General features: G+C 40.7%; 1 protein-coding gene across 14 annotated transcripts in view; it reads left to right on the top strand.

Moving 5' to 3' along the window:
* Window positions 1-24,405, top strand: part of LOC144696101 (protein 4.1-like) — a 189,015-nt gene that overhangs the window by 139,492 nt on the left and 25,118 nt on the right. For 6 of the 14 annotated variants that reach the window (XM_078567378.1, XM_078567364.1, XM_078567365.1 and 3 more), the window contains 7 exons: window positions 1,242-1,331; window positions 9,306-9,523; window positions 10,606-10,665; window positions 10,783-10,824; window positions 11,127-11,189; window positions 14,038-14,217; window positions 20,057-20,107. In XM_078567378.1, coding sequence (XP_078423504.1) covers window positions 1,242-1,331; window positions 9,306-9,523; window positions 10,606-10,665; window positions 10,783-10,824; window positions 11,127-11,189; window positions 14,038-14,217; window positions 20,057-20,107 — 704 coding nt within the window. The remainder of the gene's footprint in view (window positions 1-1,241; window positions 1,332-9,305; window positions 9,524-10,605; window positions 10,666-10,782; window positions 10,825-11,126; window positions 11,190-14,037; window positions 14,218-20,056; window positions 20,108-24,405) is intronic. The other 8 variants (XM_078567372.1, XM_078567375.1, XM_078567371.1 and 5 more) reach the window with 7 other exon arrangements.

Genomic DNA, 24,405 nt, shown 5'->3' with positions numbered 1-24,405 from the left:
TACTCTTAAAGCTACAAAGAGCATTTCGTATAATCAAGTAATTGAAATAGCGCTCATTAAAAAGTGGACCTAGAAAAGGAATGGGAGAATTGACAAAAAGAAGTCTTGACGTTTGCACTTTCTCTGAAGAAAGTTCATGTGCTAATGTTGACCGTATTCATATATTGCAACACAGGTTGAAGTGATAATGAGTCACTGACCACGCGTCCAGTATTTCCGTTGCACACAAAGTATTGTAGGTTATGCAGACGATCAGTTGAACAAAGTGATTTGATTTCAGCATTTAGTGTGAATTAACTTTGCCAGGGTTTAAACTTTTAAAAACAAATTGCTATTCGCTTAGAAACTTTAGATGTGGAATTCATAATTTTCAAGAGACAGTTGAAATAACTTTCTATTTACTGACTTGTTTTGTGCTTCACTTAAAATGCTGCACCTACCTTTCAGCAAAAACTTCATAAGAATTTTCACCCATGATGATAGTAGTTTATAGTTAAATAAATACGTTGCTGCTTACTAAATAAATATTTAACTTTTCGTTTTGTTTATTCTGCCAGGCTTTAACCTATAAGCACTGATTCAATTTATAATACCAGTATAGATGTGTTATTGAAATGCTTTGAACAAAACTGTAACTACATACAAATTAAAAGATTAACCAAGAAGGGGAAAGTTGTATTTGCTCTTGAACAAAGTACAAAGTTAAGTTTGGTCTTGAAAAATTGACCGAAGTAAACTTTTTAAACATTTTTAAACGAGTTTGGATTTTATGAGTCACTGTAGCCCTTCTTGATGCAATATTTAGTATTTATTGCACATTATAACAATTAGAAATGTAATGATTTGGGGCCAAGTGTACAATTTTTCAGTATCAGTGTTACATTAGGTATTCATCATAATGAGACAAACCATAATTGATTTAATTTTTTTTGACAGAACTGAATGGCATGAAGAAAGTAAAGTTAGAAATCGTATTTCATCTCCTTTTAGTAACAAAACACGATTTGATCTTCAGGACACCAAAATTGATGCACCACTTAACTCTTAATATTCCCAAAGGAATTTTACAACTACTCCAATGTGCAAATTCAGAGTTTAAAACTTTCTGTATTTTCTCTCAATAAACATTTAATAAGATATAAAATGTAATAGGTTTCAAATTACCTAAACCAGAAATTTTGGAATTGTTCTCACCACAAGTATATTAAAAAAATGTGTTAACGTGTGCACATTCTCTCCAGCTAAACGTAAGTTTCCAAAAACTTCTGTTGAATTACCTGTGGACGAGGATCTTGAGCCCAGGCGCATTGAAGCACCCAGAGAGCAGCCAGGTACCAGTTTGTTGGCTTAAAGCTCTGCGGTGCTCCTGTCTCTACACTTTCCTTTTTGCAAGCTCCCTTCAAATTTTTGCACTGACCACTTGAAATACTTATGTTCATCCTGTGTTTAATTTGCAAAGCATGACTTAAGATTAAAGAGCTCACCTGGAGCCAAATCCGACTGGTCTTTACAACTAATACAGATTCTATAACTCTTGCACCTAGTTGGTGTTAGGAATGTTTTGTGTACTCTAGTGTAATTAGTTTAAACTATGCCGACTAACAGCTAAGCAAATGAAAACCTATGCTTTCTGAGACTGGCTTTTCAAAAGGAACTGACTTCACAGATTTATAATTACTTTAGCATTTGTTTTAGATAATTAAGCAAAGCCTTTGACAGCAAAACAAAATGATGACTTTGGGATTTGTATGTAAAGTTTGGACGTGAGGGCGCTCGGATTTAAAATACTAAGGGCAGAATTTTTAGGTCGGTGGGCGCGCGAGATCAGCAGGTGCGGAATCGGCTGGGGAACAGACAGTCGACCGTGATCAGCCCCTGACCGTGATTTCACACTGGCTGGCCAATTAATGGCCAGCCAGTGTGAAGCGCGCGCTGAGAAACTCAGCACTGCCGGGTGGAGGGCAGGCGTTGATGTCAGTGTGAGCAGAGAACTGCCTCAGGGAACTGAAGACCTGAAAAGCATTAAATAAAGTTTTTAAAATCAGGAAAAAAATTGTCCAAGCATTGCAATCAGTCACTTGAACAGATAACATGATAAAAATGCTGTCCGTAGATTTTTATTTTTCTTTCATTTAATAACGGAAACCTCAATCTGCCCTTGAATGAGGCTTCACGAAAAATGCAAAGTCCATCTGGCCGATTCGCCCGTCTGTCAACCGTAAAGTTTGACGAGCAACGTAAAATTAGAGAATTGCGCTGTTAATGACCTCAATTGGCCTCTTAATTGTTGGCAGACGGGCTTCTGACTTTCGCATGCGCCCACCAAACAAAATATCGCGCAAGCACGGGATGATGTCAGGATACTCGCCCGACGTCATTTCACGCGATTTCACGCCGGATCGGGTCGGGTCGGGTGCACGCCCACCCACCGAGCTAAAAATCCTGCCCTAAGATTTGAAAACAAAGCTGCCTGTCATATTTTAGTGCATTGACTTAAAAATCCTGAGAACTGCAGAACTCTAACCAATTTGATATTTGTAAAGTGTTAGCCTAGGTTTCTGCTTCATTTAAAAGAATGGGAACTTACCTTATTTTAGACAGCCATTTGAATTGTCACACCTGCAGTTCATTACTGCAGCGGTGCTAATTTAATCATTCTTTGTTAATGGTGTTCTTGGTTTCTAAAATAGTAAAAGGAATTTTAATCCAAGTTTGATATTCACACATTAGAAAATCACATCTGATTTTTTTCCACTTGGCGGGCGGACGCGTGCCCGACCCGCTCGAGCGTGAAATAACGCGCGCTGATGTCGGCCGAGCGTCCCGACGTCGACACACACTCTCGTGATATTTCGCTCAGCGGGTGCGCAAGGGAGATGGAGGCACGCCCACCATTAACTAAAAGTCCAGTTAAGGTCCTGGGCACACCAATTGTCTCCGAATTTACGTACCCGCGTGTGATTTTTCGGCCGTCGCACGGGCAAAATAGGCAGGTGGACGAGCCACGATTTGCAAAAGCTCATCCACGGGCGGGATAAGAAGGGTCAGCAGCATTGTCAATGTGAGTAGTGAGGAGTTTTGGAGATCGTGTGCTGCTGGTTGCTTATGTGAGCTGGACAGCTTCATCTCGCTTCAGAGCTGCATTCTCATCATTTCTAGGCTTCATTTCAGGACTCGTTGTTTTCCAGACCCCTGGAGAATTCTGACTGTGTGGGCCCTTCCCGATATCAGACAGCCTTCCATAACCCTGGTAATGGGGATTGTGGCCTCTGCTGGAGGCACCTCCTCTGAGTAGGAAGAGAGGGGGCAGAAGGGAGAGGAGGCCAGGTGTCCCAATGAGGCTTCCAGGGGAATGACCCGTGGGAGGAGAGGCGCAGGCACAAGGGGCTCAGGGCCAGCAGGAAGTCCAAGGCAGAAGGGGCCACAGAAGACATCATTATCCTGCTGCCAGGGTTTACAGGCGGCGATGCAGTTACCTCAATATGTCTGAGGTGCAATGCCGAAGGAAGCCCCATCTCTCAAGGGAGACAGTGACCTCCATTTGTCAGAGGATCGGGCCTGAGATCAGCTCCGACTGTGTGGGTAGACACCCCATGCCAGTGGCTCTGAAGATCACAGTGGCCCTCAACTTCTGTGCCTTCAGCTCTTTCCAGGGCTCTGTGGGGGATCTGTGTGGAGTCTCCCAATCAGCTGTCCACTGTTGCGTCAAGCTGGTGACAGACGCTCTGTTCAGGTGTGCATTGACTTCCATTCATTTCCGCACAGATGAGGCCAGCCAGGCTGAGCGAGCCAGAGGCTTTGCAGTGATTGCTGGGTTCTCCCATGTCCAGGGTGCAATCAACTGCACGCATGTGGCCATCAAGGCACCAGTGGGTGAGCCGGGAGCCTTCATCAACAGGAAGGGATTCCACTCCATGAACGTACAGATAGTGTGTGATCACAGGGTGCAGATTCTGCAAGTCATGCAAGGTACCCTCACAGCTCCCATGACGCTTACATCCTGGGATTCCCAGGTGCCGAGGCTCTTCAGTGCTCCAGCCCAACTGGATGGATGGCTGCTGGGTGACAAGGGCTATCCTCTGAAATGGTGGCTCATGACGCCTCTCTGCCACCCAAGAACAGAGGCAGAGCAGCATAACAGGAGTCACGCCTCCACAAGTGCGGTGATAGAGAGGACCATTGGTCTTCTGAAGATGCGCTTCCGATGCCTGAACTGTTCAGGGGGCGCTCTGCAATACCCCCCAGAGCGGGTGTCAATGATAGTGGTTGCATGTTGCGCTCTCCACAGTCTGGCACTGGCAAAGGGGGAGCCAGTGGAGGAAGAAGATGTAGACACAGCTGCACAGACAACAGGTGATAAGTTCAGTAGTGAGTCAGAGGATGAGCACAGTGAGGAGAACGCTGAGGCGTGGATGTTTACCTGGTTAACCTTCAGGGAGGCAGGGACAGCCGGGATTCTTTGATCCAATGCTCCTTCAGCTAGCCTACCAAATAAGAACCACCACCACATGCCAAGGCTGCAGGCTCCATACTCGATCCCAGAGAGGACCATTTTCTTGGCCACCAACATACACTCTGTGCCTGTGCAATAAAGTTTCAGGAGACACACGTCCATCATTACATCATGGCCTATCCTGCACCTACAGAACAAATGAAGCATACAGAGGCCAATAGCACGAAATAACATCTCATTTAATTTTGCATGTGACACATTGCTAAACTAAACATAACCGGTGATGTTTATCACACCATTAAGAAAGTTAAAGCAAACTGGGGGAACAAAATATCACCCGTAATAAGCGCGTTTTGTGCTTAAGGTGCTTTACATTTACGTCTAGGTGCTCCCCCCTCACTGGCACCAGCATTGGAGACAGCCCACTGACTCTGCTGTCTTGTTGGCCTTGATGACCTTGGCGGTCGTCCTTTGGCCCATGGAGCCTGTGATGGCCCCGCCTGGGAGGGAGTGGCCAGTGCCACGGCTGACATCTCTCCAGTCGCCACAGCCTAATCAAATTACACAGTCACTGGCAGAGGGGCGGAAGAGCTGCTGCCATCATCCGGAGCGCCCTGAGGAGCCCACAGAGGCGACAGGCAGCTCGTGCACCAATGTGAGGTCGCTTTGGACCTCCCTGCTCATCATTGATGGATGGGCACCTAGCTGGGATACTGGGTGCCCAATCCATCTCGCACACGGACACTGACCAGCTGAGATCATTGCCTGTGCGAGGGCTTGCAGGTCTGAATGCATCCCCAGGGACCCCTGATTCTGTCTCTGGGGTAGCCTCTCCATGAGAGTCGCTACTTTCTCCATGGAGGAGGCAGTGTGCTCGGCCATGAGGGTCAACGCAGTGCTCATGCTCCACTGGGACTCCTACCAAGTGGAGACCATGGCACGCATTCCCTCACGTATCTCCGCCAGATCCTCCCGCACACCCACTGGATTTCCAGCATCTGCTGCCTAATGGACGACTCCAGAGACCCATCATCAGCCATTGACTGAACATTGTCCTGGTCTCCAGCCGCCCTCCGACTGCTGGCGCCTTGGGCACTCTTTGCATCCACCTGCACTTCAAGCAAGTGTGAAGTGCCCTCACCAATGTGCACCAAGATACTAGACGGTGATCTTATGCCCACCGAGGTGCTGGTATCTGCGCTGGTGCCTGCTTGACAGAGTGGGTGTGACTCAGGTGCATGGGGAGCATGGTGGCTCTTCAGGGTCCTCGGTGCGAATGCCTGCTGGTGGACCTAAAAGAGACAAGAAGGACATGTCATTAGTTTTAAGTCATGACGTTGTCACTGTGCATGCCTGATACCCTGGTGAGGCAATGGAGATCTGCTTCATGGTCCCCACGTCTTTCGATTATCAATGGGGACTCCAGGTTTGTGGCTCACATCAATATAGAGACTGCATGAGAATGGTTGCAATATCTGACATTCTTCGGCTCTGTGCACTGCACTCTTACCTTCGTCTGACACCCAACCTCACCGCGGCCGGTTGAGCGAGGTGGACGCTGCCTCTCGAGCTCCAGGGCCTCCTGCTCATAGTGGGTGAGGGTGAGGAGGTGTGGGGTCCCCCACCATTCCGCGACCTCTCAATATTGTAGTGGGATGCCTTCTCCTGAAAGGATAGAGGAACATTGATTAGTCTACTCTGTACCTGCAGCGCCATTGCAGCCTGGCCAATCCCACCTAAGGGACACCTCGCAGGGCACATCCGATTTGTGGCCCTCGAGCCACAAGGCACTCAGTCCAAGCAGCCAGGGCTCTCCCCCTTGGCCAACTCCGGAGTCATTGACAGTTGCAACTCACACTCTTAACACCCCTGAGGTCAACGGTGGTGGGGGGGATGGCCAGCCCTTAACTGCTCTCCACACTGACCCATGCCAACATGGTACTAATCCTTCCCAATCGCAGCAGAAGCACTGCACCCTTGTGCGCCTCGCCACGTTGTGGCTGCTCACCCGGGGTATCACCTCCTTCCAGGCCTTCCAGGTGAGATGCAGTGGCCACCACCTCCTCCCATCTCTGGGGACAAGGGTGTCCCTTCTAGCAGCCACCTCCTCCAGGAGGGCTACGAGGCCAACTGCCCCGCCAACCTGCCCTCCCGCTTGCTGTGTCTAACTGCACTGGAATCCATAGCGAGAGTACAGGAGATGCCCTTCTGTGTGGCATACTTCCAGGGGCTGCCTGGGGCGCTTCTGAATCAGCCGCTGGGTTGCCATTGGACCCGGTGGACATCATGCCCCGGCCTCGCCCGCCCCCTTCTCAGACCTTCCCCAGCCGCCTTTCACGCTGGAGGCCCGCCAGCGCAAAATCGCCTTCCGAACCCAATCGCGGGTGGCAGTCAGCTTCCCGCCCACCCGCCAAGGGCAGAATTCTGCCCATGGTATAGCAAATGTCTTTGGTAGAGAGAGAACCTAATTTTTTTAAATCTCCATAACCAAAAATTTGCTGTTGATTGAGTTGTTCAGCAAGCATCTTATAAGCCATGGAAACTAGCCAGAGAACACTGAAGTGGTTTAAGTTCAGTGTACTTTTATGAAAAGTCGACAAGACAACTGTTTCTAAATGCAAGATTTTCACATTCATAACCATATAATTGCAATTTTATCACAATTCATTGCCTTTTTTTGTTGGTTCTATTTAATCAGGCTTTCTCCAATGTGGCTGCACAGGGCCTTGGTGAAACCATATCTAAAGTACTGTCTAGAGTTTTGGTTTCCTTATTTATCAAAGGATATTTTTGCCTTGGAGGTAGTTCAGAGAAGGTTCACTAGTTTCATTCCTGGGACGAAGGAGTTATTTATAAGGAATGGTTGAGCAGGTTGGGCCTATACTCATTGGAATTTAAAAGAGTGAGGTGACCTTATTGAAACAGATAAGATTCTGAGGTGGGCTTGACAGGGTAGATTCTTGTGAGGATGTTTCTCCTCGTGGGGGCACAGTTTCACAACAAGAGGTCTTCCGTTTAAAATGGAGATGAGGATTTTTTTTTCTCTCAGGGTTGTTATTTGGAATTCTCTACATAAGAGAGCAGTGGAGGCTGGGTCATTTAATATATTCAAAGGCTGAGTTAGATAGATTATTGATGTACAAGGGAGTCAAAGGTTATGGGGGGGGGGGCAGGCAAGAAAGTTCATTTGAGACCAGGATCAGATCAGCCATGATCTTATTGAATGATGGAGCAGGCTTGAGGGGCAAAATGGCCTACTCCTGCTCCTATTCCTTATGTTCTTATGCTTGTGATGTTATATTATTATAAAAATGTAGGAATAGGTGGTTAAGAAAATAAAATGGTTGATCTTAATTTGCTGTAAATAATTGTACTTTTATTTATATAATCTGCTTTCATATCTTAAAGACCTTCACACAATTAATATTTTCAAAATTTGGTGGCGGTCAGTGTAGGCACAAGAAATGTCACATACACAGCCATTTTTGAATGTATGTTGTACTCCTTATTCGGTGAAGGGAAATGTTGGTAGGGTCACAGAGTAATGCTTGAGATTCAAATATGGTTTTCTAATGAGTTGTTCTGGATTAATTCCGCATTTCACAAAGCTTATAAAAGCTAAACAGAAATGCCAAATGTGTTTGTACAATGTTCAAAATTTAAATTTGCTAGTGTTATAGCTGGTTGTAGCTTTCTTTTTTATTCTTTCCTCCCTCTTCACTCCCAATTGAAGTTTCTTCTAAACAAATTTAAATGTTCAGGTTATCCATTCACATCAACTGGTGCAGTGCTCGTTGGGCAAGGTTATAATCGATTATCCTAGAACTTTTATGTCGTCTTTAGTACTGGTTCAGTATTACTGGATGGTGCTGACATGTTCCTGCATTGTCTAGTGGTGGATGGTCTCAAATTTTATTTATACTTCTTGAACATAGATCTTGATAGTTGAATAATTTATTTTAAATGTTAATGAAGTGCAGATGATAATTTGTTCCGCAAAGTTTCAATCGTAGTGATCCACAGACTCCTATGATAGACACAACCCCAAAATTGGATTCATACAAGGGTGAGAATATTATCCACTTTAAGATTTCATAGCCAGTCAGCAAATGGTGCCCATTATTTTGAAATATAATATTTATCACAGAGTGTTATACTAATCTGTCCCAGGATATAAGACTTGCTTTTGAAGGATATATTTTTTCATAGATGAAAAGCAGGTTGTACATTAAGGCAACCAACAAAAAGCATCTTTTACTTTGTATCCCGCTATGCCATTTTGAGATTTTCAGAAAATATTTGATAAGGTGACGCATGAGAGGCTGTTGCAGAATATTAGGGCTCTTAGGATTGGGGGGGTAATATATTTCCATAGATTGAAGATTAGTCATCACAAAACAGATTAACGATAAATAGGTCATTTTCAGATGACAGAATGTGACTAGTGGGCTACCATTTTACTCAGGGACTGAAGCTGTGTTTTAATTCTGGCTTGCACTACTTCAAGCTTAATGACACTTTCACCCCTCTTTTAGATAATTTTTGATAAAATTCATAATTTGGCATGTTCACTAATATCAAGATGAAAGCTTGTCAGCAACTTTTAAGAACTGATTGCTTTGAAACTTGTGTGCAGAAAGTCTTTAGCAGCAGATTTTGTACATAAGATAACTTGTTTATGCCCACCTGGCATTCACATTCCTGAAGATATAAATTGCTTACTCAGAATCCCTTGCACTTTTATTGGCTATTTTTGCAATTTCCTGTATTTAAGGTAGAGATAAATACTAAATTTGTATTGAACGATTGTTTGTATGATACCGGTGAGTGAGCGTGATGCATTTCATTACAGCTGCAGTAGCTGGGACTCCAGACAGAAGCCCGAGGGCAGTTACTACCTCTGCACCAACCATATCTCAAAGTCATTCAGTGGAAGCCAGCAGCCCACCCACAGTCGAGACAACAAGAGTGACTGAATCAAAAGCAGCTAAAGAGGAAGTGAAGGTGGAGGTAAAACAAGAAGAGCACCTAGTTGACAAAAAAAGATCAGAACCAGTTGAGGAGGTTAAGGTATATTCTTTGTGCTGAACCTTCTATTTGGTTTAACATATTTTAAATGCATGAGAAGGTTAGTCAATAGATCTTTAGCTCAATATACTTGATATTCAGTTGCAGTCCTAATCATTTGTTATCTAATTTTAAAATGAGCCTTTACTGAAATTATGACTATTATATAAAAGTACGATAAATTTATACCCCTCTTACAGCCTAGTGAAGGAAGAGGGGAGCAATTTTATTTGGGGTGTCAGATAATCCTCCCTCAGGTAATCGTCTTGGCAGAGCAGTTTCGCCAAAGACGATTGGCCAGTGACGACAGTATTATTCCAGAGCAATTGCATTACATATTGGTAATATTACATATTGCTGTTGACCCATTTTACTCCTGCAGTACTATCCTGGAGTACTATGACATATAAATGGCAGCTTTCCATCTTGGCTTCAATCCAGGCTCTTACTGCCAATTTTAAAATCAAACATGTCAGTAACATAGATGCTGCGAGATGAAATTTGAAATTATTACAGGAGGCAGGACTGAAGAATGGAGTGTTTTCATTTTAAGTATTGTACTGCAAGAGGAACAGAGCAACAGCTGATGATGATGTACTGGAAGGTATTTAAAAAAAAAAATGTTCACACTGCTTCTGTTCAATTTTTTTTTCATCAGTCATTAAACTAGGATCAGTGCCAAATTCTTGCTGTAGTGATGTCCAGTATAAGGGGATACGAGCTCATACATAAAACTTTTTTGTATCTACAAATGGAGTATGGCTAAGTTTATTGATATTTACTGCAGTCATGTACATCAGGATTTACAAAGAAAGTCCACATTGCACCTTGGATTACAGAAGATTTCAGCTTCTCTTTCACATTAAAGACTGACGTTCAAAAAGAATTTTTTAAAAGTGGAAATGGAGTACAAGTCTATTAACCTTTTAACAAGATAATGCTGTAGAAGTATAATGTTTGGAAATGTAAAATGGCATTTCTCTGCCTGGTTTTGAAAAATCTTTGCAAATTATTCTGTAAAATTGTATACTTGAGATTATTATTTATCTTAAATCTGCAATCATTTATTTCCAATAACAACACAGGTCATCGCACAGCAGACTGAAATCACACCAATTCCAACCACAGCAAATGAAAAATCACAGGTTTGTCTCCATAAAATGAAAATAGTTCAAATGTATGGGGTTTTTTAAAATAAAATATTTGAAGTTACGCAGACAGGGGTTACTAAACTTCATCTATTTTTTTCAACACTTAAACAGCAAAAACCTGATGGAGAGGAAGAGGTTGTCCGAATGCGCAAGGTTAGCATTTTCTAGTGTTTTCATTAGATGGGTGTTTGGGAATATTTGTCCTTGTGTACCAAGCATCATTTTCCTTGTTTAATCGCATTACGTCCCCTCATCAATGGTGAATTGCTCATTCTGCTTTTTCTTTTGGTGATCGAATCTGGGTATGTTCTTGTGGTTCCATGATCATCCTGTCTAGATTCTGCTGCGCTAATGGAACTTTTTTTTTGAACACTTTTTATTTGCTACTTTGCAATGCCACAAGAGCAACATTTTAATTTTTGTGCTTTTCTTTTTTCCCTTCTTTCATTTTGCAGAAGAGATCAAAGAAAGTTGAGGGTGAAAACATTTATGTCAGGCATAGCAATTTAATGTTGGAGGTTTGTATGAACTGAAAGCTTGTTACTCATCAAGTTGTCTTTAGTCCAGTTCTGCATTCATTCTTTGGCTGAATTCACACATTGTTGCATGTGCTGCATGTGACCAAAATGCAAACATCATTTGAGTTTTTATTTTTTTTTTAAGTGCTGTCTCTTTATAAGCAAGCCATGGCATGTTTTCTGTTTATTTTTCTTTAAGCTGCTTGAAAGTATGGTTGGGAAGGTGGTCGTTTAAGATGATCCATTATGAAAGTCCACAGTGAGGCCCAAGAGGACATTAGAACTGTAAATTAATTTTGCCTTTGCTATTTATTTTTTGACCGGTATAAAGGTTTATGCTAACCCCTGTGCACGGAAGTACATTTCTGTGAATATAAAAAAACAAATTAAAAAAATAAATAAATGCACTCTTCGCAATATGGTGATTCTTGAACCACAGTAACACTGCATAGCTTAAAAAGACAGTGTTCCCTCTGGTTAATTTGGTTACAGTACTGAAACACAATTTTACCATTTGCTTAATCATTCTTGTACCCTTTGGCAACTTGATGGGTTAAAAAGATCTTTTGTTAATCCTACATATAACCTAATGGGTCAAAAGGAGAATGATCACTTTTGAGTTTGACATGTGCATCTTATTGAATACTTGTTGATATTGTTTTCTTGTCCTTCTACCCCAGAGAGTAGGGGCACTGTGAAGATTCAAAACAAATTGAAGAACTTGAAGACAGGTCTAAAGTTGCACCTAAGATCCAGCAGCTTCCAAACTGTATTTGCCTCTTACATTCAGTCAATCTTAGAAAGACTCTGGGCTGACTGTATGAATGTGGTAGATGTGCAGTGACATTGATCTGGTTTGCACTTACAAGTGGATTTAAAGGATAGGAACTTAAACTGAAGTCAAAATCAAGGGTCAAGAGTTAAGCAAAGAAAATTGAGCATTTTTTTAAAACATGTACAGTGAAGAACCAGGGTCAGAAAACCAAAAGAACTGGAAAAAGTATTTAGTTAATATGGAATGGAAATAAAGTGAGAAAATAGGAAAGGAAATATGCAGAAGGAAAACTTCATTCAGGCACCAAATCAGTTGTGTGTACCTTGAATTGGGGGAATTTCACAACACCAGTACCACAAAGTTTTTCCTCCCCTTTTTAGCTCTGTTCTCCTGAATGTGCTGATTGACATTCAGTTATGTTTCCCTGGGCATTCCTCTGGGAAATTGATGTTTTAGTAGGTGAGGCTGGCTACTGAGCTGTAGAAATCATTGCAGCTGAGTCCAGTCCATTCTCATCTTTCCAGGAGAGGTCACTATAGGTAGTGATGAGGAATTGAGGACCTTAGTATTGAGGCTGCTTGCAACCACTGTCTTGATTGAGATTTGCTAAGACAGTGCAAACTTGGAATTGAACCTGGGACCCTCTGTTGATTAGTACCACATCATGCACTGCTTTTTCCCATTAACTCATCAGGGGACCAGTCATACCTTTAAAACTTTTTAAAAAGTATTTATTGGTTGTACTGGTTTGTAATCTCCTGATGCACAGTACATGATCATTTGAGGCCAGCTTCTTTACTACCGGCCTGATGTGGATCAGCTGATTCATCTTGGTTTATTGCTTTGAAAAGTTGCATACTAAATTTTCTATTCTCATTCTGTACCACCATAGAATGGGGGTTGAATTTGAATCTAGGTACTTAATATTGATCTTCCTCCTTTACTTACATGGATTTTAAATGTGGACATGTTGAGCATGTGGGTAATCTGCTTTCAGACCAGGCTTTATTTTAAAAATTCAATTTCTCATAACCTAAATAGCTGCAGAAATCTTACAAAAGATAGAAAAAAAGTAGTACTTCCAAGTCTACAAAAATTAAAGAGGAAAGTTCAAAGGATCCTAATGGTATATATTTGGGCATGTCAAACACAAACTTTGTGCTTATTCTTCTTCACTGTCTCTTTATGTTGCAGGGTACTGTATTACCAACTTCCTAGCCATAAGCTTATAAAGAGAATCAGGAGATTTTATGTTGCTTCTGGTCTTGTGTGTGTTCCATTTCATCTGTGACTTTGCTCAAACATCATGGTAAATTAACAGAGCAGCTCACTGGAAGAAAAGTAGGATTTGTAGTGATACTACACGTGACCAGACTGCACAGTTTGGACGTTTTGTTTCTTTCTGGTTTCCACATTGATTTTCAGAATGTTCACTACTGAGCAGCTCACTTGAAGATTTTGATGTTTTTGCAGAGATATACACTAAAATGGTCAGTCAACTTTATTTTCATTTTGCTTTTTTAACAGAGGGGAAAGAATTAAGATTCCTTAAAGGTGGTTCCTTGAGCTAGGGAAGAATTCAGCCAGCGATTCCTACTGGAAAGTGTGGGCATTGGCTGATAGCATTAAACTCAGTTGTGAGACCAACACTGGTGAATTGCCTGTGAACAGTCACTGGAACTTGTACAGGAAGAATGTCTGCTTGGGCAAGGTTCCAGAGGGCTGCCAATGCCCATGGGACCGTACTCTAGGATGAGGTGACACTTTCAAGCGAGAAGGGAAGAAATAATTTAAAATAAAATGTTTTTTGCCTTTATTATAACTTAGTACAAACGATGACGGTAAAAGTCTAATTTAAGCAGAAAACTATAAAGTACATAGATAAAAGAAAACCTATTTTAGATGTAAAATAAATTGCAGTGTTTATGCTTTATTAGTTTCCCTCAAAAGAATGGATTGCCTAACTAATTTGGTTAGTGTTCCCTTTTAAAAGCATGGATTTCCATTTAACTTATTTCAGTATTTCTGAAATTTAAGATCTTCCTCCCCTTTCTGCTTTTTTTTTTGTAATAGGATCTAGACAAAACCCAAGATGAGATAATGAAACATCATGCTAGTATTAGTGAACTGAAGCGGAGCTTTATGGAATCTGTACCTGAACCACGTCCTAGTGAATGGGATAAACGGCTCTCGGCACACTCGCCTTTTAGAACATTGAATATCAATGGGCAAGTTCAGTCTGGCACAGAAGGAGTAAGTTTAATTTTTTTTCTCTCTGCTCAAGTTTGTGTTCTGATAGCCATTTACCACATAGTGATCTTTACAGAGCTGTTTAAAATGATAAAATAGAGTTGATACAGGGAAGCAATTTCCTCTGGTGGGAGAATCCAGAGCAAGAGGGCACAATCTTAAAATTAGAGATAGGTGATTCAGCAGCGAGATCAGTGAGCACATTTTTACTTCAAAGCTCAAAGGCAATGAAAATGTGGAATCCTGTCTTCCAAAAAGCTGTGGGTGTCACTTGAGATTGGTTATCATTGGATGTGGATCAAATGCAGACTAATAGAGTTGGGGCGCAGATCAGCCATAATCTCAAGCAGAACAAGCTTGAGAGTCTGAATGGCCTACTCTGTTCCTATTAGGCAGTCACATTATTGACAGAGATTTGGAAGCAAGTGGCCTGCATTTCCCTCAGTTGTGGAGCAAAACATGAGAGGGAATGAATTTGGAAAGATGATGATTATAGGAATGTAGAAATGGAGATCGTTCTTCTATACTTTTATGGGTGCTTGTAAAAGTTTTTGTTTAAAATGTCATTCATTCAAACTATATTATGTTAAATTAGGCCAAGGATAGACCTGTTAAAGTAATAATGATTAAAGTACATATTTCCACAGGTTTATTAATAATTCTTTCTTTTAATTGAATCTTTCTTGGTGGATGTTCTTTCATTCCATATTATTTAAACCTAAAGGCTTAGATTAAGTCCCAAAAGAAATAAAGTTCAAATAAACCACTTAACCTGTAAGATTTAACCTGGCACATGAACCATTACACAGGTGGACAAAGAGTATTAGTAATATAAGACATTTTGGGATAAGTTTTATTATTTTCATCAGTGTTATCACTCATTTCTTGACCACATACCACAGATTTCAATTATTGGCAGGTGAATTTGTAAATTACAATTTTCTACTTTTTAATTACTATTCCAACCCATGTTCTGGAGAACCAGTGAGGAATCACATCCTTTGCTCACAAAAATGTCATTACATCTTTGACTAGTAAAGATATAATTTCAAAATTTGCTTTTATAACGCCCACAAGTATTATGGGTGGGATTTTCCAACCCTGCCCACCACTGGGATTGTCTGGTCCCGCAGAAAGTCAATAGACTTTTGGCTGGGCCGCCAAATCTCCGGTGATGGGTCCTATCACAATGGGGCCAGAAAATCCCAACCTATATGTGGTGGTGGGGATGGGGTGTTGGTGGATAAATTGCGTAGAACTGTGTTTCAGTAAATATTCAAAATGTGTATCAATCATCCCCAGGCATCAAAATAATATGTTAGAAAATGTGTCTGTGTGGGAGGGAACAGGAATCGATTCCTGAGTGTTGCTCTGATCCCTTCATAATTAAAAAGTAAAACATATTCTATATACAGACTAAAATCCCTTCATCCCAATGAAGGGGGAAGTGGGAGGTGGCACTGAATAAAACAAACAAAGTGGGCATTATGAGGGAGTTTGTTTTTAAAATGTGCCTATCTCAGTAAGAGATGTCATTACTGCAAAACTAAAGATTTTTGCACCCTTTGTGCATCTAGAAAACCTGCATTTGTATTCTCCATAGGTCAGATGCTTCCTTGGAAAAGCTTCCTTTACGTTGCCCAATAATATACCCCAAAACTCCAAATTTAGAAGAGCCTGTTTGTCCTCTCATTTGCACCAGTGTGGCATTTGCATATCTCATAATATTTCACCTATTGACCTCTCTGCTATTAAATAGATTTAAAAGCACTCAGACGTGATTAAGTTTTGCACAGGACATCAATCAAAAGCAAATTTGAATCTAGCTACAGAAAAAGTGAACAATATTTTAAACTAATGCCACCTAGAAGCTTGACACAGTCTTGTTGAAAATATTTGCCTTCTGCTAAATTGCTTTTCTTTATGTGGCCTGTTTAGCATTCAAGTCAAAAGTTCTTTACATGTTTATGGTTGTGTTGTACAAGTTCAATAGAGAACTCAAATATAAAAGCAAAAAACTGCGGATGCTGGAAATCCAAAACAAAAACAGAAATACCTGGAAAAACTCAGCAGGTCTGGCAGCATCGGCGGAGAAGAGCACAGTTGACGTTTCAAATCCTCATGACCTTTCAACAGAACTAAGTAAAAATAGGAAAGGGGTGAAATATAAGCTGGTTTAAGGGGGGGGGGGTTTGTCCCAACAACTCCCTCCTTAAACCAGCTTATATTTCACCCCTTTCCTATTTTTACTTAGTTCTGTTGAAGGGTCATGAGGACTCGAAACGTCAACTGTGCTCTCCTCCGCTGGTGCTGCCAGACCTACTGAGTTTTTCCAGGTATTTCTGGTTCTGTTTTTGTTTTCAATAGAGAACTCTATTATTTAACTATATACCTTGCTTTATTTGATGGTATTGTTCCCATCTTCCAGCCATTTAAAACCACAATCCTGTTAGGATTGATGGATGAACCTAGTTAGAAACCAGCTCTAAAAAGTGCTAGTATGTGTATTGAGCCAGTGTAATTATGATTGCCAAGCCCAGAGAACCAAGTTGCTAAAAAAATCTCAAATTGTGCCTATTGTCTAATCCCTTATCTTCAAAGTTAGTTTCGTACACCTTCGCGACTGTCAAAGTTTCACCTTAAGTCCTCTGTGTCTTGTTCATAACCAAGCACAGAGGTAAGGAAGCTTTGTATATAACATTATATAAACTTTGCGTGTAGTTCTCAAATTCTTCTATTACAGATATTAGCCAATGCAGAATATACATATTCGCCAAATTGGAAATACATTCACAATATGAAATGTGATTGATCTCCAATCCTAATATCCGAAGTTTGAAGTAGGAAATTTATAAAGTATCAACTTCACAGTCTGTTATTTAAATTTAAATCTTTCATATCCATTTTGAATGATTCTAATCTCCATTTCCCACAGAGAAAAGGTAACAATATAAAGGTGCAAAATCCCTTTGAGGGCATGTCTTTGAAGAATGTAAAGGCCCTTTTAGTATTTTGTCTTTCCGTACCTTATATGGTGCCCCAAGCTGTTCTTTATCCTTTTGGCTTCAGTCCGATATATTTTACTCCCTAGAGAGAAAATTATTTGAATATGGTACAGAGAGTTTGGCCAGTTGAAATCAGTGCAACAACTCTAAGACAGATTATTTTTTACCTCCTCTGTTTTATGCCTTAAAAATTTGTCAAACTTATGCCAGATCCTCAATGTTAAAATTTGTATAAGTTCAATAATATTGTTTTGTCAGGGTATTATGATTAGCACCTTCTAAACACACAACTTTACCCAAATTCTAAGTGTTCAAGTGAGTGGGTGGGGATGGAAACCAGCCCAAAGGGATTCAGACAGGATGTGATAGGAAAAGTGAGTGCATAGCTGGGAAATGGCATAAATTAACAATGTTAAAAAAGAAAGGTAGATGTAAGATGAGGGGTGAGTGTAAGATTTTTGAGGGGAGAGTGATGACATCACCTGGGAGAGCTATTAGTAATGTTACTGAACATTGGGCGAAAGAAAAATAGATGTATGGTCAGATTTGGGTTGAAAATGTGTTGGAAGTGTAGGAGGCGGATGTTGAGATGAGTTCGAGGGCTGGAGGCACATAAGTGAGAAGCGGCCTAGTGATTGAGAATTGTGAAAATTGGGGGTGGTGGCACAGAAGGAAGCTGAGGCATTTGAACGGATAGTCTGGAGGAACAGTGGAAAGTGGTCAGCGAAGGCAATTTCTTGATGTAATTTGAAATTTTCCTTACTCTCCAGGATAATCCTGGAGTAGTAAGAACATTTGGCTGTAGAGAGTGAAACATGAAACAAGCAGGCCATTTGTGCATCATGTATATTCATGTCTGCAGTTCTAAGACTTGAAGAGGCAGAGATGAACTGGGAGAAAGGTAGGTGGTGAGGCTAGGGGAAGTTGGCAGTGAGATTGTTAAAGCAAAAACATGTCGAGAAAGGTAACAGTGGCAGCAGTGCTATGATAGGACAAGTGCAGGTGAGTGGGAAGTTGGGAGTATCCCACAGGGAATAGGTGAGAGGGGAGTTTTTCCACCTCCGGGATGGAGAGTGTAAGTAACAGAACTTGAAGGAAACAGAAGATGCCAAGAAGGATGAGGAAGTGACCAGATAAGTTGGCATGGCCTATGCCAACAGAGCATACAGGACGATGTTCAGAAAGGACAAGAGAAGGAGCAAAGGAAATTTGAGTGTGTTGAAATTGCCAAGAGTGAACCATTGCACAGCAGAGTGAGGAGATTTTGGCTAGGAATTTGCCTTTGGGATTTAAGAGGGCATTAGATAATAAGACCTTGAAAGAGAGGCATCGCAGGTGTAATACTCAAAAGGATTAGATGAAAGTACTTGGGGAATAAGGCTGAGCTAGGACCTGGAGATGAGAGCCACGCTAGTCTAGGCAATGAATGTGAACCAAGATGGTCTGCCTCCTTGAGTAAGAAAGGGCCACCCTGCCAGGATATTGATGTACTTAAAATTGTGCATAAGGGAATTGTTTACAAAGGAGTGGAAATATTGAAGTGCATGCTGAGTAGATGGATAGTAGGAAACCTATGAGAGTGGAAAGAGTAATGGCAAGGAACTTGGAGAAGCTTGCTCCCAAGTGGTAAGGTAGATAGAAGATGGTACATTGTGCTTTGTTACTTTGGTAGGACTGACTGTGAGTGCCTAGAATGGAGCAATGTGAATCCATGCAGCTGTCCAGCAGAGGGGTAGCAGAAGGCAGTTAAGTACACTGAGATGGGGAACTGAGAAGTATGATGGCAGGAGCAGAGGCCAAAGAGAGTGGACCACTTGACAATTGACAGAGCTGGAAAGGAGCCCTGGTTCAGTATAGCAGCCAACACACACACATACAGGTAGACAAAGAAGTGGCCTTGTCGTAAATGCAAATGTTAGTTAGGATTGGAAGCATTTGACCTGCAAGTAACAGCACTGATGTACTGTTTTCGTGAAGACTGGCTGAATGTGATCTGCAACGCACTGGTAAAACCACAGAATTGCATGTAATAAGAATGGAATTTAACTTAAACACAATTCCCTAAAACACCAGTAAAAATAACCAAACTTAATAAAAATAGAACTTGGCTTAACTTGTGATCTATTTAGAATTTGTCAGGTACACTTAAGAAAAATGCTGAATATTTTAGATGACAAATCCCATTCTTCACCCAGATTGAGGTTTATCACGGGTATAGTAAACTAGTACTGAGGCTGGAACTGTCCAGCAGTTTAAACACTAATTTCTAGATGCCTATTCACACAAGATATGCTTAGCCAATTCTATTGCTTTACAGTCATTGTCCATGTCATGTGCAGGAGACTGAATGAGTTGAACAATATTCACATTGTTTAGGTGATGCTGCCAGTAATATTCTGTAAACACCAATTTTCAGATCTTTGTCCTAAGACTTCAATTTTGAGTGAAAAACACTGATTTACAACACTGGATAAAAATATGAAATAAGATAACACCAATTTTCTTAATTTGTAGAAGTTCTTTTTTTCTTTTCATTAAATCTATTTGAAAAGTAAAACAACATCTCTAAGGACAGTTGATATTTTCCACAAGATGTAAGCTGTGCGGTAGAAGTCACATGATAATATGACTTTGTAAGGAAAATTAAAAGGAAGTAACCCCCTCTAAGTCGGATTTAATGACTTCAGTCATTATCCACATGATTAAGATGTTTTAATGAATTAGAAATTCTATATTCTTGATAAGTAAATCCACCTATGTGTTGCCATTAAAATAAGAGTGCATATAATAAATATGTATTTGAAGTATCTAAAATTACTAACTTTATGTATGTACAGGCCATGGTGATTTCAGGCATACACCCTGAAAAGAAGCTTGGTGGGCCAGAGGTAAAGTTGTTACAATTGTGCTGTGATTGCTAATATTTTATTTGCTCGAGCAGATCTCATCAATGCTAAATTGTATTTTAGTTGCTAGACAACAGACATTAGTTTTTCTACTCTTACAGTTCCCAAAACTAACAGTGAAGACTTCCACTGCTGCAGCTTTAAGAATGCCTACTAAACAGTGCATGGCTGGTTAAAGGTTGCATGAAGAAATGGCCATACATTTTCAAAAAAAAAAGCTACCAAAGTGCAAGTGAACCCTGTTCTGTTACAATATTTTTACATTTTATTCTTTTCTCCTTTCTTCTTTGTTCCTGAAAATACACATCACCCTTGCTGTCATTCCCTTTTAAATTTTGAAGTTCAAAGTTAAAAACCCACATAGGAAAATCCCTCAAGCCCAAATCTTCACTACATTTTTTTGATTTTGTGGTTTTTTTGTTTTCCTTCCTCTGCCACATTGTTTCCTTTTCTTATTGCACACCACTTTTCTTTCAGACTTAGTTTTCCATCTTGCATTTGTTCATCTCTTTTTCTCTTGGTCTTCTGTCACGAAAGCAGACAAAGAAAATGCCTCTGTTAGTACAGGAAGAAGATAAGATAAAAGGAAAACAGGAAGCAACAGGGACTGCACTTGCACAAGAAAGCAAAGAAGAAAACTCCCAAAGAGTTTCCATTCAGATTCCTGATGACAAACCTAAAACTAAACCTTGTTACCTCTATTCACTTCAGCACCCTCGCATTCCTTTTGTAATGTCAATCCTTATCGTGTTTGTTCTGACAGTTTGGTGGCTTATCTTTGTATGAGTGCAAAAGGGGTTTTCATTTGAAGCTGTAATCTAAACCTGTCAGGCCTTGTTCTTTCTTTGAGCTGTATTTTTTTAATTCTATGTTGTACAGGTGAAATCATCCCTTTCTTTAATGAAAACCCCTGTCTAATTTATATTTCCTACTTGTTACTCACAAAATTGTGTGCTCTCTGTGTGTTATTTATTTAATTCTATTACATTGAGTACAATGCAATTTTTGGAATAGTTTTCCTCTTCATTTGTAAAGACTTCTACCTGTATTTGTGCTGTGGCATGCTGTGCCATTGTATTAATGACAATTCTAACTTGCCAAAACTGCTTCATATTTCTCATACTGTAAACCTCTTGGGTTAAAGGGTATTTACCTAATTGCTGTCTTGGAAAGGATTTAAAAAAGCAATTGCACTCTTTGAATTTCTGTCAAATTTATGGTATTTAAGGAATACTGATGTCAAAAACACCTTTCAGTATATGTATGGTGAATGTATTTCTTCATCCTGGTTTTTAAATGGATACTTTAATTTTATACCCTATATATTTTAAAATGGTGCTATGCTGTAAACGGAAGTATTTTAAACATTAGTGATAGCAGAGTCTAACCTGTTTAGCATTTAACAGCAAAAAGTCATTTTGTTCAGCTTCAGTTAATTGAGAAGGGCAGGTGAACAACCAAGTATTCTGACACCCCTATGTAGGTTTGTTGCTCCATCTGCATTTAATTATCTACAGAATAAGCCCTTTATATTAATGCTTTGGAATGTTAGTGCTGAAATTATTAGTGATATATTACTGTATCAGTATTATAGCATACCAATATTTCAAGTTGATACTACAGTTTACATGTAGAAAATTGAGGTGTCAAGACATGTATTCAAGTGAAAAGGATATTTTCTAAAACTTTTTGCAGGATATTTTCATTTTAATTATGGGTAGACATAAATGTGTGCGCAGAGGCAAGAATACTGGTTTTATTTCAGGTGTATTTTTTTTCACTTTTTGAAGATGGAGGCGTTCAAAGTACATAATTTAATTTATTTATGAATTAATTGTGCTTTTTATGGTCAAATGCAAGAAAATGTAACTTTACTTTGGTTTCTGCTTCAGGAGCAGGCTGAGAAAATACAGGCCCTTTTAATCATATATCTCTCCATAGGTGCAAAACTGTTATGCATGCACAGAGTAGAAGGCAAAGCGTAGATTTAATTGAATATTTTTTTGGATTGGTAGATGCAAGTGGTAGTATTCCTCAGGAATTCATTGCTCTTTTCCTTTTATGTACATGGTTTGGACATGGGCGCAAGAGGAGTGGTGTCATGTTTGTTGTTGATGTGGATTTGGACCGTGATTCTGTGTGAGACAGCAAGTTGGTTGTTGGTTGCATGTGAGGCTGGACAGTGACTGTTTGGGGCTGGGAGGTTGGACGTGACTGTGTTCTGGAGGGCTGGCTTGGACAGTACTTGTTTGAGGGGTGGGTCCAGGATAGTGGGGTGAGAGTGGGTTGGACAGTAGTTGTTTGAGGAGGCGGGGGGAGGTTGGAGGATGGCATGCCATGTTTCCACATATACGCTGATGAAACCCAGTTCTACTTTACCACAACCTCTCTCCACCCTTTCACTGTCTCTAAGTTGTCAGAATGCTTGTTCAACGTCCAGTACTGGATGAGCAGAAAGTTTCTCCAACTAAATATTGGAAAGACTGAGGCCATTGTCTTCGGTCCCCACCGTGAACTCTGTTCCCTAGCCACTGACTCCATCCCTCTCACTGACAACTGCCTGAGGCTGAGTGTTGCCTTAGCCTTGTATTTGATGAGCTAGATGAGCATCCGATCATATATCCACGTACTTGCCAAGACAGCCTACTTACACCTCTGTAATGTTGCCTGGCTCTGTCCCTGCCTCAGCTTATCTGCTGCAAAAACCCTCATCCTTGTCTTTATTACTTCTAGAGTTAAGTATTCCAATACTCACCTGGCCAACTTCCATAAACTTGAGCTCATCCAAAACTCTGCTACCCATATCCTAATTTGCACCAAGTCCCATTCACCCATCACATCTGTGCTTGTCGACCTACATTGGCTCTCAGCCCAGTAATGCCACAATTTAAAAAAAGTTCATCCTTGTTTTCAAATCTCTCCATGACCTCACTCCCCCCTATCTCAGTAACCTCATCCACCCTGACAATCCTCCAAGATCTCTGCCCTCTTCTAATTCTGGACTATTGCACATCCACATTTTTAAATGTGTCCTTGACAGTTGTGTTTTCAGCTGTCTAGGCCCTAAACTCTGGAATTCCTTCCTTAAACCTCTTTCTAAATATTTTTAATACATGTTCACACGATGTGGGTGTCGCTGGCTAAGCCAGCATTTGTTCCCCGTCCAGAATAGCCCTTGAGAAGGTGGTGGTGAGCCACCATCCCGCACCACTGCAGTCCATGTGGTGTAGTTACACCCACTGTGCTATTAGGAAGGGAGTTCCATGATTTTGACCTGGGAACGGTGATGTAATTTCAAGTCTGGATGGTGTGCAGCTTGGAGGGGAACTTGCTGGTGGTGGTGTTCCCATGCATTTGCTGCGCTTGTCCTTCGAGGTGGTAGAGGTGACAAGACTGGAAGGTACTGTTGAAGGAGCTTTGGCAAGTTGCATCAGTACATACTGCTGCCATTGTGCATCATGGTGAAGGGAGTGAATGTTTAGGTTGGTGGATGTGGTGTCAATCAAGTGGGCTGATGTCTGCTTTGTTCTTTGTCCACCTCTCACTGCTTTTAAGGCACTCCTTAAAATCTACCTCTTTAAACCTTTGCTTATTTGTGGTTCAGTGTCAAATTTTGTTTCATAATCTTCCTAAGGCAACTCTTGTGTTTTACCCTGTTAAAGACGCTATATAACTAGCGGAGTTTGATTGGTGGTTATGAGAGTGGGTGGTTAGATAGTGGTCATATGCAGGGGGAAGGTTGGATGGTGGTTATGTAGAGGATGATTTAGATGGTAGTTATGCAACCTTCACTTTCGTGAACATTTCTACTCAAGTTACATTCATGATGGTGGGCTTTGAGAGATGGTGAACTAGAATTTTACATCTAATAAACAGCGTTTGCTTTATTCGGCTCTCTGATATAAGAAAGTGCAATAAAATTAAGTTCAGTCTAAACTTAGTCTGCAAATCTAAATGAATAATAAGGTTTAAATATATAATTTAATGATGTTTCACTTTAATGCTGTTAATTGAATATAACTACCATTTTAGATTACATCTCTCCTTAATTAAGCTGTATTGAATGTACTTTTTGCATACAAAATACTATGTAGTTGGATTCACTATATTAGTATGCATAGTGTTGACAGATGTGGATTTAAGCAGGCAATTTACCCTCTCAGTCTTGGCTTAACCCGGCCCAAAGTAAGTTTTGTTCAAACGTAAAGAAACGTGCTGTTAGCCGAATGCAGTTAGATTGTGTCTGGAATGTGTGCTTTTTATTTCGTGTTGTGAGATCT

This window comes from Cetorhinus maximus, chromosome 21 (assembly GCF_964194155.1).
Source record: "Cetorhinus maximus chromosome 21, sCetMax3.hap1.1, whole genome shotgun sequence".
Classification (NCBI taxonomy): Eukaryota; Metazoa; Chordata; class Chondrichthyes; order Lamniformes; family Cetorhinidae; genus Cetorhinus; species Cetorhinus maximus.
This window is presented reverse-complemented; position numbering and strand designations above follow the sequence as displayed.